Source organism: Rhinopithecus roxellana, chromosome 14 (genome assembly GCF_007565055.1).
Source record: "Rhinopithecus roxellana isolate Shanxi Qingling chromosome 14, ASM756505v1, whole genome shotgun sequence".
In the NCBI taxonomy this organism is placed as follows: domain Eukaryota; kingdom Metazoa; phylum Chordata; class Mammalia; order Primates; family Cercopithecidae; genus Rhinopithecus; species Rhinopithecus roxellana.
This window is the reverse complement of record NC_044562.1, coordinates 81,796,321-81,812,519: the sequence shown is the minus strand read 5'-3', so window position 1 is coordinate 81,812,519 and position 16,199 is coordinate 81,796,321. Positions and strand designations below refer to the sequence as shown.

At 33.3% G+C, this 16,199-nt stretch overlaps 1 protein-coding gene across 3 annotated transcripts in view; it reads right to left on the bottom strand.

Moving 5' to 3' along the window:
• Positions 1 to 16,199, bottom strand: part of SCN7A (sodium voltage-gated channel alpha subunit 7) — a 93,438-nt gene that overhangs the window by 69,836 nt on the left and 7,403 nt on the right. The window contains exons 2-5 of one of the 3 annotated variants that reach the window (XM_030917139.1): positions 5,864 to 6,119; positions 2,589 to 2,707; positions 2,144 to 2,233; positions 689 to 817 (exon numbers count right to left, since the gene is read on the bottom strand). In XM_030917139.1, the coding sequence (XP_030772999.1) occupies positions 689 to 817; positions 2,144 to 2,233; positions 2,589 to 2,707; positions 5,864 to 6,094 (569 nt within the window). In that variant the 5' untranslated portion in view covers positions 6,095 to 6,119. Of the gene's footprint in view, positions 1 to 688; positions 818 to 2,143; positions 2,234 to 2,588; positions 2,708 to 5,863; positions 6,120 to 16,199 lie in introns of those variants that run through there. The other 2 variants (XM_010365297.2, XM_030917140.1) reach the window with 2 other exon arrangements.

Genomic DNA, 16,199 nt, shown 5'->3' with positions numbered 1-16,199 from the left:
AATAACAGTAGAAGTAGTGATGGTAGTAATTACAGTGATATGACACACTATTTTAGATTGCTTACAATATAGCAGACACTCTTTATGACCTTTATAAATGTTATTTTAAAAATTGACCCAAAATCTACACATAGAAAATCACTTTAAATTATTTTTAACAAGAGTTTGATGCCAGTAATGATTTCCGTAGCTAGAATACACTAAATAGAAGTATTTTAAAAAGAGACATGAAATTGTTAGAATTGTCTGAAGCATTCCAGAAAATGTGTGTGAGGGGGTGGGTGTTTAAGATACATTATTCTGATCTCTAGCATATTTACTGGTCTTAAGCAATGTAGCTACATGCAATGTAGATTGGGAATTGAGAATCAAATCTGCTAGGACCTTCTCCTAAGTATTCAGGGGATTCGCTCACTGATCACTAAAAGGCACACTTAAAATGCACAAATTCAATATTTATCATTCTTGTTCCAAATAGCAGAAAATAACCCACTCCTTTCTTTTTTATTGCATCTTCTGAGAACTAGGTCAGAGGCAGCTGAGAGAGCTCACAATGACTATAACTTTGAAGTACCCACCACTTACAGACTATCTTCAGGCAGAAATCTTTGTAGACATCAATTATTTTTTATGAAAAACATTTGCTGAGCAAAACATTAAAATAGACTCAATTTAAAGAAATACTCACTCAAACATAGTTACACTGAAATCAAGCCAGTTCCATGGATCACCAAGGAAGGAAAAAGATCCTGCCCAGACACCTCTTGCAAAGAGTTTTACAAGTATTTCAAATGTGTAAATTCCAAGCAAAGTATTCCTGCAGAAATTTTTTAATATAAATATTATTGGTGAGAGTAATACATTGTCAACTCTGAAATACTATGTTTATGATAACTAGCTGGCATTTAAGAATAAGTCATCAGGAAGGTGAGACCAGGTCTACTTGGTAGGCCAAAACAAACCAACCACCAATAAATTAGACAACATTCAAGAATGAAAGTGCTCCTTGAGCCCTAACTCAATGCTTTAAATAGGGTAGGCTGTGTCTTATGGCATTTGTCATGACATTTGACTTTTTAATTTGTTTATTACTATAGCCATGTAGTATAATTTGAAGTCAGGTAGCATGATGCCTCCAGCTTTGTTCTTTTTGCTTAGGATTGCCTTAGCTATTTGGGCTCCTTTTTGGTTCCATATGAATTTTCTTTCACAAGAACATGGATGGAGCTGGAGGTCATTATCCTTAGCAAACACAGAAATGGAAAACTAAATACTGCATGTTCTCACTTAAAAGTTGGAGCCAAATGGTGAGAACACATGGACACATAGAGGGGAACAACACACTGGGGCCTTTTGGAGGGCAGAGGATGGGAGGAGGGAGACGATTATGAAAAAAATAACTAATAAGTATTAGGCTTAATACCTGGGTGATGAATAATCTGCATAACAAAATCCCATGACAAAAGTTTACCTATGTAACAAACCTGCACTTGTGCCTCTGAACTTAAAATAAAAGTTAAAAAAAATTAAAAAATTCAATAAATCCTAGCTGACAAGTAATAGTCTTTACATATTATGTAGGTAAATGATAAAAACATCAAATATCAAATATGATCCCTATAGGGATTACACAATAATTAATAATCATCATTAAGGGCATGTGTAAGATCTAATTTTATTTTATATATATATTTTTTCCAAGTTTTTTATGGTGATATTGTTATAGTCACCTTCCAAAATCAGCTAGTTTTAAGAATAATATTAAAGCTCAAAAGGTAACTTCAAGAAAGCCTTTTCCCCCAGATAATTTAATGGGTCTTTCCATCCTTACAGTCTAATGCAAGTCAGACTACTGGTATGTCTTCAGAAAGGGAAGAATAGAACAGAAAGGGAGAAAGGGATTTTCTTAATGAATGAAAAGGAATGAAAGTTACCTGAGTTAGAAGTAAATCAGCAATGAGATTGCAGCAGCAAAGAAAACAGATGTGAAGCACTGAAATATTATCTTAATCATTAACAAATATTAAATTTATTATAATATAAAATATAATGTATTATATAATTCAATATTATTAAAATAAAATGTAAAATATTAAAAATATATAATTATATATGATATGTATAAAATAATTATATAACATACTCTAATACTGGTATCCATTTTGGCAAATTAGTCAGGGACATGAATATGCAATCAAGCAGGACACTAATTAGAATAAACAGTCGGAAAAAGGTAGCTTATAGTCAAGGAATAATAGTTAATAAATAATATTGGAAAAGATATATTTCTATTACATATATTTATATACATTGAGCTAAAATATTTTCTTAAATGTTGAAAAATATTAATCTTATTGAACAATGGGCATTAATATTTGTTAATATTTACTATTGTGTATATTAGAAAATATACTTTATATGTATTTTCAAATGTGGAACACTTAATGAAATATAATCTAGATTTCAACATGACCTAACATGAGACATAAACTGAAAAGAGAAAAATACTACAGAAATAGTTGAATAGCAGTATAGTTGCAGTTAGTGTCAGCACAGTTTAAAGTCAACAAGTCAACAGGAAAGGATATGGATGTGCCAAAACCTTGATAGTTGTTCCTCTGATACAATTGAAAGGAGACAATGTACACAAGATGGAAGCCGCATTGAATCTGAAGATTGTTCTATTTTTATTTAATACTATGAAAGTCTATAAGAAGAAAAGCGATCAAGTGAAATTAGAACTGAGAACCATAATCTCATCAATTATGCAACAAATTGTCAATCAATCATCATTATAGTCTTCGACTCTAACAGCTATACTTTCCTTTTTTTATATATTTTTATAGACTAAGTCAAATGGAAGGATTTTAAATGTTTTTATTCGTATTGAGGCTTGTCTGTTTATCTACCATTTTTGCTTTTTTGGATTTTTTGCTACTGTTACACCCAAGAAAGTTGTTTGTCTCAAGCCAACCTCTGGTCTCCTTAGAGAACTAACAGAATAGGAAGAACACAATATCCCAATGGCTCACGAAGATCCATTTAAAAATGCCGGAGCCGGTGTATCTGAGGACATAATGAATGTTAAAAGTTAGATTTTATTTCAGAGCAAATCAAATGTGGGATTATGATAGCAAAGAAGATTCAATGAATTGAAATAGTACATTAATTCTTAACAATTGTCTATGAAATAAAACCAAACTTGCATGATATTATTAACATACATATATCTAAACCAGAAATTTATAACATGTAAACTTAATACATTGAGATATTAAAGCATTAAAATTCTAACAAAAAATAATGAAATATCAGAAATATTCTGAAATTAAAATTGAGTCATATATCTAAATATGTGTACGTGCTTGTGTATGTACATGAATATGTACATACATATTCAAGTGTACATATATAATGTGTGTGCATATATATAATACATATTCATGTGTATATATATTGTGTGTATATATATATAATACCTGCATATGAGCAAGTTTGTATATTTTTATATTTGTGTGTAGATATATATATATATATATATATATGTGTGCACTCATTGAAAGTGTGTATATATATCCACTATATATCCATTTGGAAAAATTTTATTGTGGGGTATAAATAAATACAAATAGGAAATATTTTATAGCTTACAGTCTAAAAGAGAATATTTTATAATTTATAATATATAACATACTGAAGCATAATAAATTATAGTATACTAAAATTATATATTAAATATAATCTATTAGAGGCTACAGTATTATATGTTTTACAGAGGTGATTATTTCTATTTATATTTGTATATATACAGAAAAATAGACTACTTAGTACAAATATATATTCAACAATATTTCATGAATAAATGTTCTAAATGGAAACCAAATTGTGATATAATTCTTCTTAATAAAATATTTTTCTAACACACAATCTGTCAACACTTTGACCTATACTATAGCTATCTTTCCTCTATTTTAAATGCAAACAGAAAATAAAAACTTAAAAGAGCCAAAGTAAATCTGATTTTCTAAAATATGCTTTTCATGCTATTTTCCAGAACAATGTCAAACTTCACACAAGATGTAATATATGTGATTGTGATGAGTAATTTAAGATATAATAATCTCCCAATTTAAGAGCTGAAATTGTTTTATTTATTATAAAAGTATTTATTTTATGCCACTTTTAACAGAATAAACCTAATGTAACTCAAATAAATTGTCATTTATAACAGCACTTTTATACCAAGCTATCTGTGCAGTTCTTGCTCCAGATGTTTCATAGGAACTAGACCAAGAGTAACTCTGGGCCTTGGTTTATTTTTCAAAATATTTGGTTTTGTCTTCAATAACAAAACTAGCGCTTTGCCAACCACGTCTGTACACACTGCAGGGTACTCAGAACTCTGCAATATTACACCTATCCCTACGGTTACTGTGCCATATCGATTATTGTGACATAAACATAGCAAAAACTGAATGTAGAGGTAATTGAGATGAGGGCTTAACTTATACTTTCATTAAAATGCTCTCAAGATTAAGCATGTATATTATAACAATGCTGCATAATGCCCATGGAGGCTACCAGAGATACTGGAGTCTTTTAAGTTAATACATACATTTCTACCGTAAAATGTCAATATTCTTCCACCATGACAAGTATTCCAAAGAATTGTAATTTATTTTTAAAAAAATCACTTTGTCTTCCATCCAGAGAATGTGGTGCAGTTCCTTGTCACCCATTTGATAATATCATTGAATGCTCTACGAATTAATTTTTTCACTATGAAGCTAATTGTCACCTTCCCCAAATTTGATATTCTTTCTAGTTATTTCATTTCATCAGTGGCATCCCCATTCCTCTACACTGAAAATCTTGGCATTTTTAGCCAGTCAAATCGTGCTGTTTCCTTTCAGCTTTGTTCTCTCTGTCTCCTCTTGACTTCAGTCCTGGATTACTCTCTCTCTGTTATTTCATCTTTCTAATCCTGTCTCTTCCATGCAATAGTCATTTAGAAATCTGTTGGGTTAACGCTACTTAAACATTATATTCATTGCATCAGGCCTTTGATCACCATATTAAATCCACGTTGACATCTCCATTATCTCACCTCATATCTCACAACTTGCAACAGCTAAGTTTCCAGTTAGAGCATCACTTTTTCTTTGCCTCCTTCCAGAATCCTTCTCTGCTCTTACCTACACATAGGTCTTCCCTTTCCCTTATTAGAACTTTGAAGTGTTCTTTAAGCTATAATTCAAATTCTGCAGGATCCTTAACGATTCTTTCAGCTTCATTGGTTCACACCAATCTCTGATTTCTAAACGTGATTACTTTCATACCTAACATTTTGTGCTTGTTCTAGGGTTGGACATATAATAGCAGGTGCCTAAAGTCATTCTGGAGATAAGGAGTAAGTGTATGCATGTATGAATGAATAAAAATGATAAATAACATACGGGTTGTATTTACTTTTCTAACTTCTGAGTAAACTCATCATATGGAACATTTTAAATTGTTGAGCAAATTCTAGGCATTTTACAGGCATTTTAAAATTGAAAACCACAAATGGACAATCATCATGTTCCCTTAAAATATTTCACTTACATTAAGGCATACTAATACATATATTATGAAGTAAAGTAATCCAAAATATACTACCTAACCAGGTAAGATATCAGTTTTGATAAAAATCTCCAATATGTGTGCTCCCAGAATGAGATATCTTATGTAGTTCTGCATAATTTAAAATCAGATCTTGCCCTGTTTTTCATTATGTTTTTGTATCCTATCTCAATTACATTTTCTGTATGTCTGGAAATAAAATAATAAAAATGTCATCAAAATAATCTCAATTAATTCTCACATTTTTTTTCTTGTAGTAGTATGGGTCCACGTCTTCCAAGGGCTCTGACACCATTCCTTGAGAAAGGTTTCCATAAATAAATGGTAGCTCTTTGCCAACTTCCAAGTCAGGATTTGGCTTTAAATCTTCTTCATGTTCCTCATTATGTGTTTTAGCAATATGCTGTTTTATAAGTTCAAAAGACTCTTTAGTGAAGGGAACAAGGCCCTTAGGTTCTGGTGAAGCCAACATTTCCAATTTGTACCTGCAAAAAATTCTATATTAAAGTTGGGTATACTAATAAAACCATAAAAGTACAAAAGGTTGGGACATGAAAAATAGAGACCAGTAAACCGAATGCATGCATTTAAAGAACATATTCCTTAGTTTTGTAGAAATCTAAGTTGTCCTGAGTTTTATTGTACTTAATATCGAACTTAATTTGTAATTTCATGAGTAACTCAATATACTTCACTTATTCATTGTTTTAAACTCTTTCTTTTACTGAAATCTACCTTTCAACTTCTCCATTATAATAAAAGAGATCTTTTTTAGAAAGATCTTTTTTGCTAGAGATACTTTTTCTGGCCAAATCCAATTATTTCCCTGGGAGACACATTTAGCAAGTGACTACACTTTTCTTCTTTAAACTTACTCTGCATTGGCTCTGCACCCTGCTCTTCCATGTCTCTTTTTGTATCTCTGATTACTTTTTTAAAATCAATTACGGTATCGGTCAAATATTAACCCAAATTTTAACTCTGATATCTCTTAAGGTTTTGCCTTCTTCCTCTGCTATATTAAATCCACGTTGACATCTCCATTATCTCACCTCATATCTCACAACTTGCAACAGCTAAGTTTCCAGTTAGAGCATCACTTTTTCTTTGCCTCCTTCCAGAATCCTCCTCTGCTCTTACCTACACATAGGTCTTCATGTTGTTCAAAAATTATGAACTAGAATCAATGAGGTGAAGCCAGAAGAGATTTGGCTCGAGAAAATAAAGATCTTTCTAATAGCTGTCACAAATGATCTGGACATCAAACCTTCCCCAACTACCAATATGGAAACACATACTTCTTGACAGGCAGTGGGATGATTTAAATAGATCTGAATATTGGTTGTTAATTTCCACATCTTATAATTTTGGAACATTCTAAGATTAAGATCATTGGATTGAATTTGTTGCACAATTTCACATGATATAAAAGTCTGACTGAAATATTAGCTAACTAAAACTATGCAACACTGAATTAACAAAATCAATACAGTTTTTATATTTTTAGGGATCCATTCTGATTGCTAACAAATATTACTAATGTAAGTTAAGAACATTGACTTTAAAAGAAGACACAAAAAGAGGTTACAAACTTCTTGCATGGATGCTGCCATTAATGAAAATGGTTTAAACACCTTCCATCGAAACCGCAAGACCCAATTTGCCAGCCTGTCTTCCTTTTGCATAATCCTAGTATAATATCCCTTTTTTTTTTCTTTTACTACTCCATAAAAAATAATCTTGGACTCTTCATTTTGCCACCCCCCAGCTATGAGACCTCAGTAACATCACCTGACCTTTCCTCATATGTAAAATTTGGAATTCCTCATATATCTCACAAGGTTTTAAAGATTCAATCAAACCATAAAGAAATCCTGGACCACAGTAGTGGTTTCATCAGTACAGATTCTGTCATTCAACTCAGTCACTTATCCTAGAAGATTGTTTTAGTGATAATTTTGATGTTGAATGAAACTACCCTGGGTTGTTGACTAGATGAATGAATGAATGAATAGACAGCAGACATTGCCTTCTGTGATACTGCAAAAAAAAAGAAAAAAAATGCAAGCACTTATCAAATCGAAGTGGCATGCATCCAACTTCTAGATGGTTGAGTGCAGACTGTTAAATTATTAATCAATAAATCATAATTCAGTAACTTCATTTCTGTGGGGAATTTATGTAATATTGTCCAGGCACTATGCTTTCTGGTGAGCCATCTTAATACAGCACTAAAGTCTGAAAAAATATAGAAAGATTAATAGTTAATCCATCCATTATACTTCTTTCTGAAAAATTGAATAGCTAAAGTAAGCTTTTGGCAATAATTGTATAAAAGTCAATTGTATCAAGTCCAGTTTTGGACACTAACAAATTCATTGTAATAATATTTATATTGTTGACTGAAGTGGAATCCATTTCTGTTGAATATCAGTTGACATTTGCAGGAGCTGCAGAAGTACATGGAAATGGGGTGAATTCTTATAGAAAAAAAAAATTCTCTTTGAAACGAATTTCAAATTCAAGTATGAGCCAAAATTTATTTTAATCTTTATGGAAATTATGATTATGGCCATGCTTACCAAGTACTATTTTTGAAGCACTGGACTAGATGTTTCTAATTAAATTATCTTATTTTCTCTCATATCTTCCTTATGATTACCATTTTAAGGATGGGGAAACAGTGTTTGATCAGTATAATGACTTTTCCATCATTGTATAGCTATTTATAAAGGTGGTAGAAATAAATGCTAATCTAAGAATTTAAATCTAAATGTTGGTACACTGAAACTACCCTGCAAAAATACTTATGATATATACTTTTGGGGGGCAAGTGTAAACAATTGATACTTCTGTATGGCTACTTTAGAAATGTCCAAAAACCAGTGAGCTCACTGGGATTATTTAGCCACCAACTTGCACAACTGAGTAGCTGACAGGTTGATGTAAGGTGGGAGTGTCTAGAAATTTTCTTTAGGTAAATGTTGTCAAAGTAAAACATTTTCTGTTTTGTAAAACCGAAGGTGAGCAAGCATAGAGGACATTAATTTAAAGGGGACATAGTACTGCCTAGCATGGTAATCCACTGTCTGGATTTAGGGAACTCATTATTGCAGGAATTGCAGGTGGAGACCTACTGCAATAGAAGTGAAAGAAAGCATCAGATAATAACTTTACCAGCTTCTTATGGATATAAGAGGTGAACACATGACTGGCCAATCCAATCAATGAACCAACTCAAAATTTTGAATTTAGATCTAAAAACACAAAATAAGAGGGGAGTGGATAATCCATTTTTGCAAGAGAAACAGAAGCTTCAGTAGCAATTTGGGAAGCAGTAATATCAATGGAGCCAATAGCCATCTCCAGTGTGACATTTTTGGTGGTTTGAGGATGAAGTATTATTTATGTCCACTGGACTGGTTTTGTCATTTGACATTGGCTGTGGTCTTGGCTGCATCTTAGTGCCTGTCTGAGCACAGGTAGTAGTTCTAATCTATCACATAATTTCATTTCCCCATGCCAATTTTGTTACTGTGATTAAGCATAATTTGAAGTATTAGTATAATATGGAATCTACATAACAATTGAGTAGTTTGTTTCAGAAGAAAGTGGAGAAATAGAAGATATTCAATAACTGATAGAGGGAAGCTTGTAAAAAATGCTTTTTCATTGGTATATTCACACTTAGGTGGACATTCTATCAGTCACTGAATCAGTGTTAGTTCCCACCAATCACTTTTTCTCTCTTCTATGTCCCAATTTCCATAAAGGCTTTGGAGCATAAGATACAGTTCAAATGAATTTGGGTTTACTTTTCTTTTACAGGCATTTTAAAGATTGAGTTTTCGCTGCCTTCTAGTTATGCAGGTAGTGTGGGTTTTATGTAGGTTTGTTATATTTAGTTGCATAGTTTTGTGTACATATTCTGTTGTATTTGTTTTTCTTGTTGTACTGCATTGTTTGTGGAACACCTACAGGAAGGTTCGGAAGTGGCCAGTTCTCATTATCCCTGGCTCCATGCACTACTTGCATTAAAATAAATTCCAGATGGCTCGACTATTTAAATGCAAAATAAAATTTAAATTTAAAATAACAAAACTTATAAAATCAATCATATATAAATTTATTTTTAATAATTTAAAATGGAAATCTTAGTTTAATGAAGTAAAGTGCTGGTTAGGATATAAAAAAACACTCAAACTTTTTTGATCATATAAAATAGTATAATTATTCTAAGAGGAAATCTGGTACTGTTTATAAATAAAAGTGTTTACACTTTATCCTAGCAATTCAAGCAACAGAGACTTGACCCTTGGGTACAAATGTCAAACTAATTTATGCACTCAAATATGTTCACAGTAGTGTAATTTTTATACATAAGAGAAACAGTCAACATGTATCTCAGGTGCAGTCACTAAAAAAGATTATAGTACATCCATAAAAGAAACTACTATTATTTTTTGTTATTCTGTAACTATATTGAATTTTAAAGTTAAATACATATAGAATGACTTAAAAATAGAAACAAGTGTTAACTGGGAAATAATGTGTCTCTTGATATCTTAATAAATTTTTTTAAAAGACTAATAGCTTGTTTCTAACTTTGTACATAGATAATGGGTCTTCATAGTGAAGGCTATAAAATCCGGCTTGTATGACTGACAGTCATTCATATAAAGAATATGGACTATGGGGAAAGCATCAGCTTAGAAATTAGGGAAAGGTAATGTCTTTTATTTTTTGGTAGGTTTGAGGCATATGTGAAACAACTAAAAGAACAATTCAGAGATTGGAAATATAAATCTGGAGGTTGTTAATATATGTAATTAAACTGTATGTATGTATACATGTTGTACATGCAAATATAAATAGATATATTTATGTACATATGAGTGTGTATATAAATGTATATATAGTATATGGCCATATGGTTATATAAATATATAAATAGCTGAAACCCAGAGAAATAAAAAGATTATATGCATTTGCAAAATGTGTGAAATTCTTTATGGAGAGATTACAAGGGTAGCATATTGAAAAGCACCTACCTATTATAATTTATGATTTAAAAATCTAATTTAGAAGGCTAAAGATTTTATATATCATCACTAATACATGTTTTAAGTCACATTGCTCATATAGTAGTAAGGTATATCACAGTCAAATCTTGAAATATTTGGAAAAAATGACACATTATAAATTAGGAAATATTGATTAAGCATGATCACTGCCTTCTTAGCAGAAAATAAATAGGAAACCAGAAGACAGTATATTAATATCTTTAAGGTGTCAAAGGAAAAAGAAATTTAAAACTAGAATTCTACATACAGCAAAAATACTCCAAGAATGAAGACAAAATAAATATATTTTCACATATTTCAGATGGAAATTTCTATGTTTAAGAATGAAGAGAATGAAAAATAATAAATATATGGGAATATGTTTTTTAAAGCATAAGTACCCAAAACTGGAAATAGTCCATCAAGACGAGAATAGATTTATAAAAATAAAAATGGAAGTCTATTTATCCAATAGAATAAAATTAGCAAAATAATCAATGAACTACTAATACACATAACAATGACTAAGTGACAAAAACATTGTGCTGAGTGAAAGAAGTCTTACATCAAAGACTACAAACTATATGATCCAATTTCTATGAAGTGCTAGAAGAGAACAAGCTAATCTTGGGAGTAGGGTAGGAATTGACTGTGAAGGTGTGATGATCTCTGTGGTAATGGTAATGTTCAATATCCTGTTGGCAACTTGCAGCACACCAGTGCACACATTAGTCAAAACTGATAAAGCAGTACACTTCAAATTTGTGCTTTTACTTTACCTTCAAAAAAAAATAAACAAATACTGAATTCTAGTTACTTATATGAATCACACAGTGTTTACATATAAGATTTACTGTGATTTGCAATGTATTTTGAAAAGTATCAAAAAATAAGAATTGATGCATGGTTTGAGGGATGGACACAGGGAAAGATATATGATCAAGTAAATACAAAATAATAATTGAAGACACTAGTTACTGAGAATATAGTTATTCTTTGCTGTTCTGCCAACTTTTCTAGGTGTTTGAAATATTTTATCATAAATATTTGGGGAAAATATTTAATTATGGAGCGAAATTGTCTGAATTCAAATCTGGGCTTTATCATTTTCTAACTGTAACCTTAGGCAAGGTGTTAAACCTCTCCATGCCTCAGCTTCCTCCACTATAAAATGGAAATAATAAGGGTACCTACCTCATAGATTAATATGAATATTGAATGAGTTAAGACATATAAAGCACTTAGCACAATGCCTGCCAGGTACTATGCACTCAAGAAACATTAGCTATTACTAGTTCTAATCCTTTAAAGCACTGTATTTTTATTTTTATCCATCTTTTTAATGGAAATATTATCTTACTTCCCAGAATTTATATAGAGGATATGCAGAACTTAATTTTCTTTTACTGATAACTCAAAATGATAATAATAATAGTAATAAATTATAATGATAATCTATCACATTTTAACATTCTTAAATTATTTTTAAACTCAAAGGGCTCTGCTTTTTACATTCTTTCTTGCTTTATATATTTGTATGTCCTTTCTCATCATTTTAAGATTTTAATCTTGCTAATTTTGAGTTGCTTGTTCATATTTGCTTCATCTTCTAACAAATGTAACTTGCAACCCATAAAGACCATAATAGTAGACTGCAAGTGACGTCCATGATGCCCAAAAACAACAACAAAAAATCAACCACGCTGTCAAACGTTTTGCTGTTAAGAAACTCTCTTCCTTCTGCATGCCCCACCCCCACCAACCTGATGCCCCAGTATTTTCTTGTCCTGAGCTGTAGCTTGAAGGGTAGAGATTGATGGATGATGACTGCTCGATAAATAAGGCATAGCATGCTTCTCTCTAGATTCCCAGACTCCACTCAGGTTTAGAAGAAATTGATGATATCTCTTTTCATTCTAAGTGTAATCCAAAACATGTCATAATTATTACTTAACGACTTAAAGTCCCAAGAGCAGAACTGTTTATCTGTGGGAAGATTGAGAAGCAGTCAGATGGAAAGATGTAACATCCAATAAAAAATAGTCAGGTACTGCTGTGAGTATTCAAGCTCTAGTCTTCAATACTGGCTCAGGCTTGACCCTATTTGTTGCATAACTCATTTATAGTCTTGGATTCTTTTTTTTTTTTTTTTTTTTTTTTTTGAGACAGAGTCTCGCTCTTTTTGCCCAGGCTGGAGTGCAATAGTGCGATCTCTGCTCACTGCAACCTCCGTCCCCTGGGCTCAATCAATTCTCCTGCCTCAGTCTCCCGAGTCGCTGGGATTACAGGCATCCACCGCCATGCCTGGCTAATTTTTGCATTTTTAGTAGAGACGGGATTTCACCATATTGGCCAGGCTGATCTCGAACCCCTGACCTCAGGTGATCCACCCATCTCGGCCTCCTAAAGTGCTAGGATTACCGGCGTGAGCCACCATGCCCAGGCAGATACTTTTTGTATTTGCATTTCTTTACTCTAGTGTGGCTATCACTTTCTTTACTCCAACTCCTTTTCTTGCCACAGAGATTGTCCAACTCTTTTCCAACTTAATAACTTCGATTTATGGCTCTTATCTTTAGATTCCTTACAATTGTGTTCTGCCCACAGTTCAGCCAGTTTTGCCTAAGGCTCTTCAATATATCTGCCTGACCTAGGATTCATCTATTCTGGATCCCACTTCTAGGATTTTGGTTGGCTTTTGATTTCTAGACTGTATAAGTAACTCTATCCATTCTTATATCTCTTGTCTTAACCTGTCTCAGGCCTCTTGAAACATATTATTAGAATATGCTATCTTGCAGAAAGAAGTTGTGAAGAAGTAAGTCTCTCCATAATAAAATCACATTCACTAATTTTTATAATTATATATTTTAACATTTTTATTTCAGATATATTAAAACACCATAATTTTTCTTTAGGGGATTATTCTTGTGGGTTATATTTGGCAATAAGCTTATCTACAGTTGTTACATTTGACATTCATTTGTTGAGCAACCATTTGTGGAACAGGTACTTATTAAGTGTCAAGTATGTTATCAGGTAGCAACACACTAGAAACAATAAAGTATAGTCACTAAATTTATGGACAATGGATATAGACTTGTAAACAAGTAAGAACCAAGTCTTACCTTGTTAATCTCTCAAAATGATTAGTTTCAAGAGGAAGAGAGACTGGAATTAAAATCATCTCAAACACTGGTGGGTCTGGTTCTACAGATTATGTGTTAAATCTCCCAATAATATGGGACAATTAATAACTCTCTTCTTGAGGGAAGGAACAGTTTAGGACATTAAGCTTCAGAATGACAGTCAACAGACACAATAGGATTAGAAGTCCACAAACAGTGCCGGATAACCAAAGCCAATCACCCTGTCACATTTGATTGCAAATATGCTAAGATCAATGAGCATAAGGAAGGCTTAGTGGCAGTTGAAACACTAGAAAAGGACACGAATCACTGGGAATAAGATCTTTTTGAGGGTCTCCTGCCTCACTGAGAAATGTGAGTATGATAGTGATAAAGGCAATAGAAAGGGAGGTTTCTAGGAATAAAAAGTAAAGCTGGTTCTGCCTAAAATGTTCCTGCTTGAAGCTTCAAAACAGTAAAGATCTTTGATTCCCTACCAGTAACCCTGGGAAAGTGGTTGAGCCCCACATTCTAAAGAACTCAGTGTTCCCAGTTTCTCCAGATGTTCTCAAAACTTCCACTGCTTTGCAAAATAAGCCTCTATAATTCTAAATTACTCTTTGTTATCTCATCAAAAAGAGCAAGTTGTAAAGGAGCCAGGACTGTTCTGGAATTCTATTTCTAGTGGATCTAGTCTGTTAAATCCTTCACCAAAAGTTCCTGGCTAGTGGCCACGTTAGGATTCAACAAGTGAAGAAAAGTAGGCTGTACTGCTTCTCAGAGGAATACAAAGGAGGCTGTATGATGCAACCAGACTATAACTTGCCCTTCATCCTGAGGTCTTTGATACAAAATGGTCCCCTGAGATGCAAGACCTGATGTCTCAACTTCTGTTTAAAAAATTCCCGAACTAGGACATCCCTGGGACTCTTGAGGACCTCTCAGAACTAGCTGACCTCCTTGAGTATCCTCTTAATCTGTGGTTAGACTTAATCTGTAGATTTCCTTGACCCTTCATTGTTGCCAGCTTCTCAGCAGTGGAACTAAGCTCATAGATCCACAAATGATACCCTAAATCAGTGAATAGACAGAAGAGTTCTAAACAGTGTCATATAAGGTCACTCATAAACCTCTAGCACCAAGTCTGGCTCAGTGTCAGATTCAGATAGACACAAAACCTTCAACAATGTACCAGACCCTGGAAGGTTGACTAGATGTGACCATGTCAAATCTGCCGTTCACAAGTCCTGGAGCTTCTAAGAGGACAGAGAAGATGAGAGGATGGTGACCTCTGGTTAACACGCTGGTACTGAGAGATATAGATAAAGAAAATCTCAGTACAGGTGATTTCAATCATGTAAGCTCTGAACTGCATATCAGAAATCTCCTGGGGATAATACTGAAAATCTAGGAGCCAGTGGCCCAATCCAGACAGACTATTTCAGAATAGCTTGTGCTGCAGCCCATTAAGACGAATCTGATGCAGATTGCTAGGCAGAAAGATGCCTTGGCTGATAGCTAAGCTTCACCCAACTACCTTTATAAAGCAAGCAGACACATCATTACATTTTCTTGTTTGTTTTTTCTCATCTAATAGCCTGAGTATGAGAGATAAAGCATATACAGGAGTTGCTGAGACAAATACCTGTTCAGCAACAGCCCTTCTCCAGAAGATCCACACTCTTTTCGTATCTTTGGGCACTGGTTTTCCCTCAGCTCTAATGACCTTGCAATGTTGGCATTCACATGGTGGAGGACCTGTTGCAAAACAGCTCTAAAGTATGAAATCAAAAAACACAGCTGGGACATTCACCTTTGCCCGTGGCTCCCACCCACCTCCAGGATAACAACTCTCTTTTCCCTTTCCACTCTGTCCTCTCCTTTTCAACCATCCAATCTCATGTTTAAGTTATGTGGCCTAAAGTTCTAGGTTACTTGAGGGCAGTTTGGGTTTATGCCTGTTGTTGAGGATTAACTATTAATTACATCCTTTTCTTTTCAAAAACATCCTGAGTTGGATGATAAATTACATGGCCACTCAATCAGTGAGCAAATGCTCTCTCTAGAGAGCCCCGTACCCATGCAAGAGGCTGCATCAACAGCATTTCATAACAGCAACCGCAGCTGCATCTTCTCAGACAATGAAAGACAGGGAAGAAAAGGAATGCCAGAAGTCAGTGTTTTTCTTCTTCCTTACTCACAATTCCCAATTGTTTCCCCTGTCCATCAGTTTTATTTCTAGAGCACAGCCTGAAAGAAATGCACTCAAGCTGTGGAGACAGATTCTCCATCTGTAGGAGATGACTGCCCAGGTCAGGCACAGCCTCCTCACTTCCATTTATTCCCATCTTAGGGAATTGAAAATGCAGCACCTAAAGAATCAATC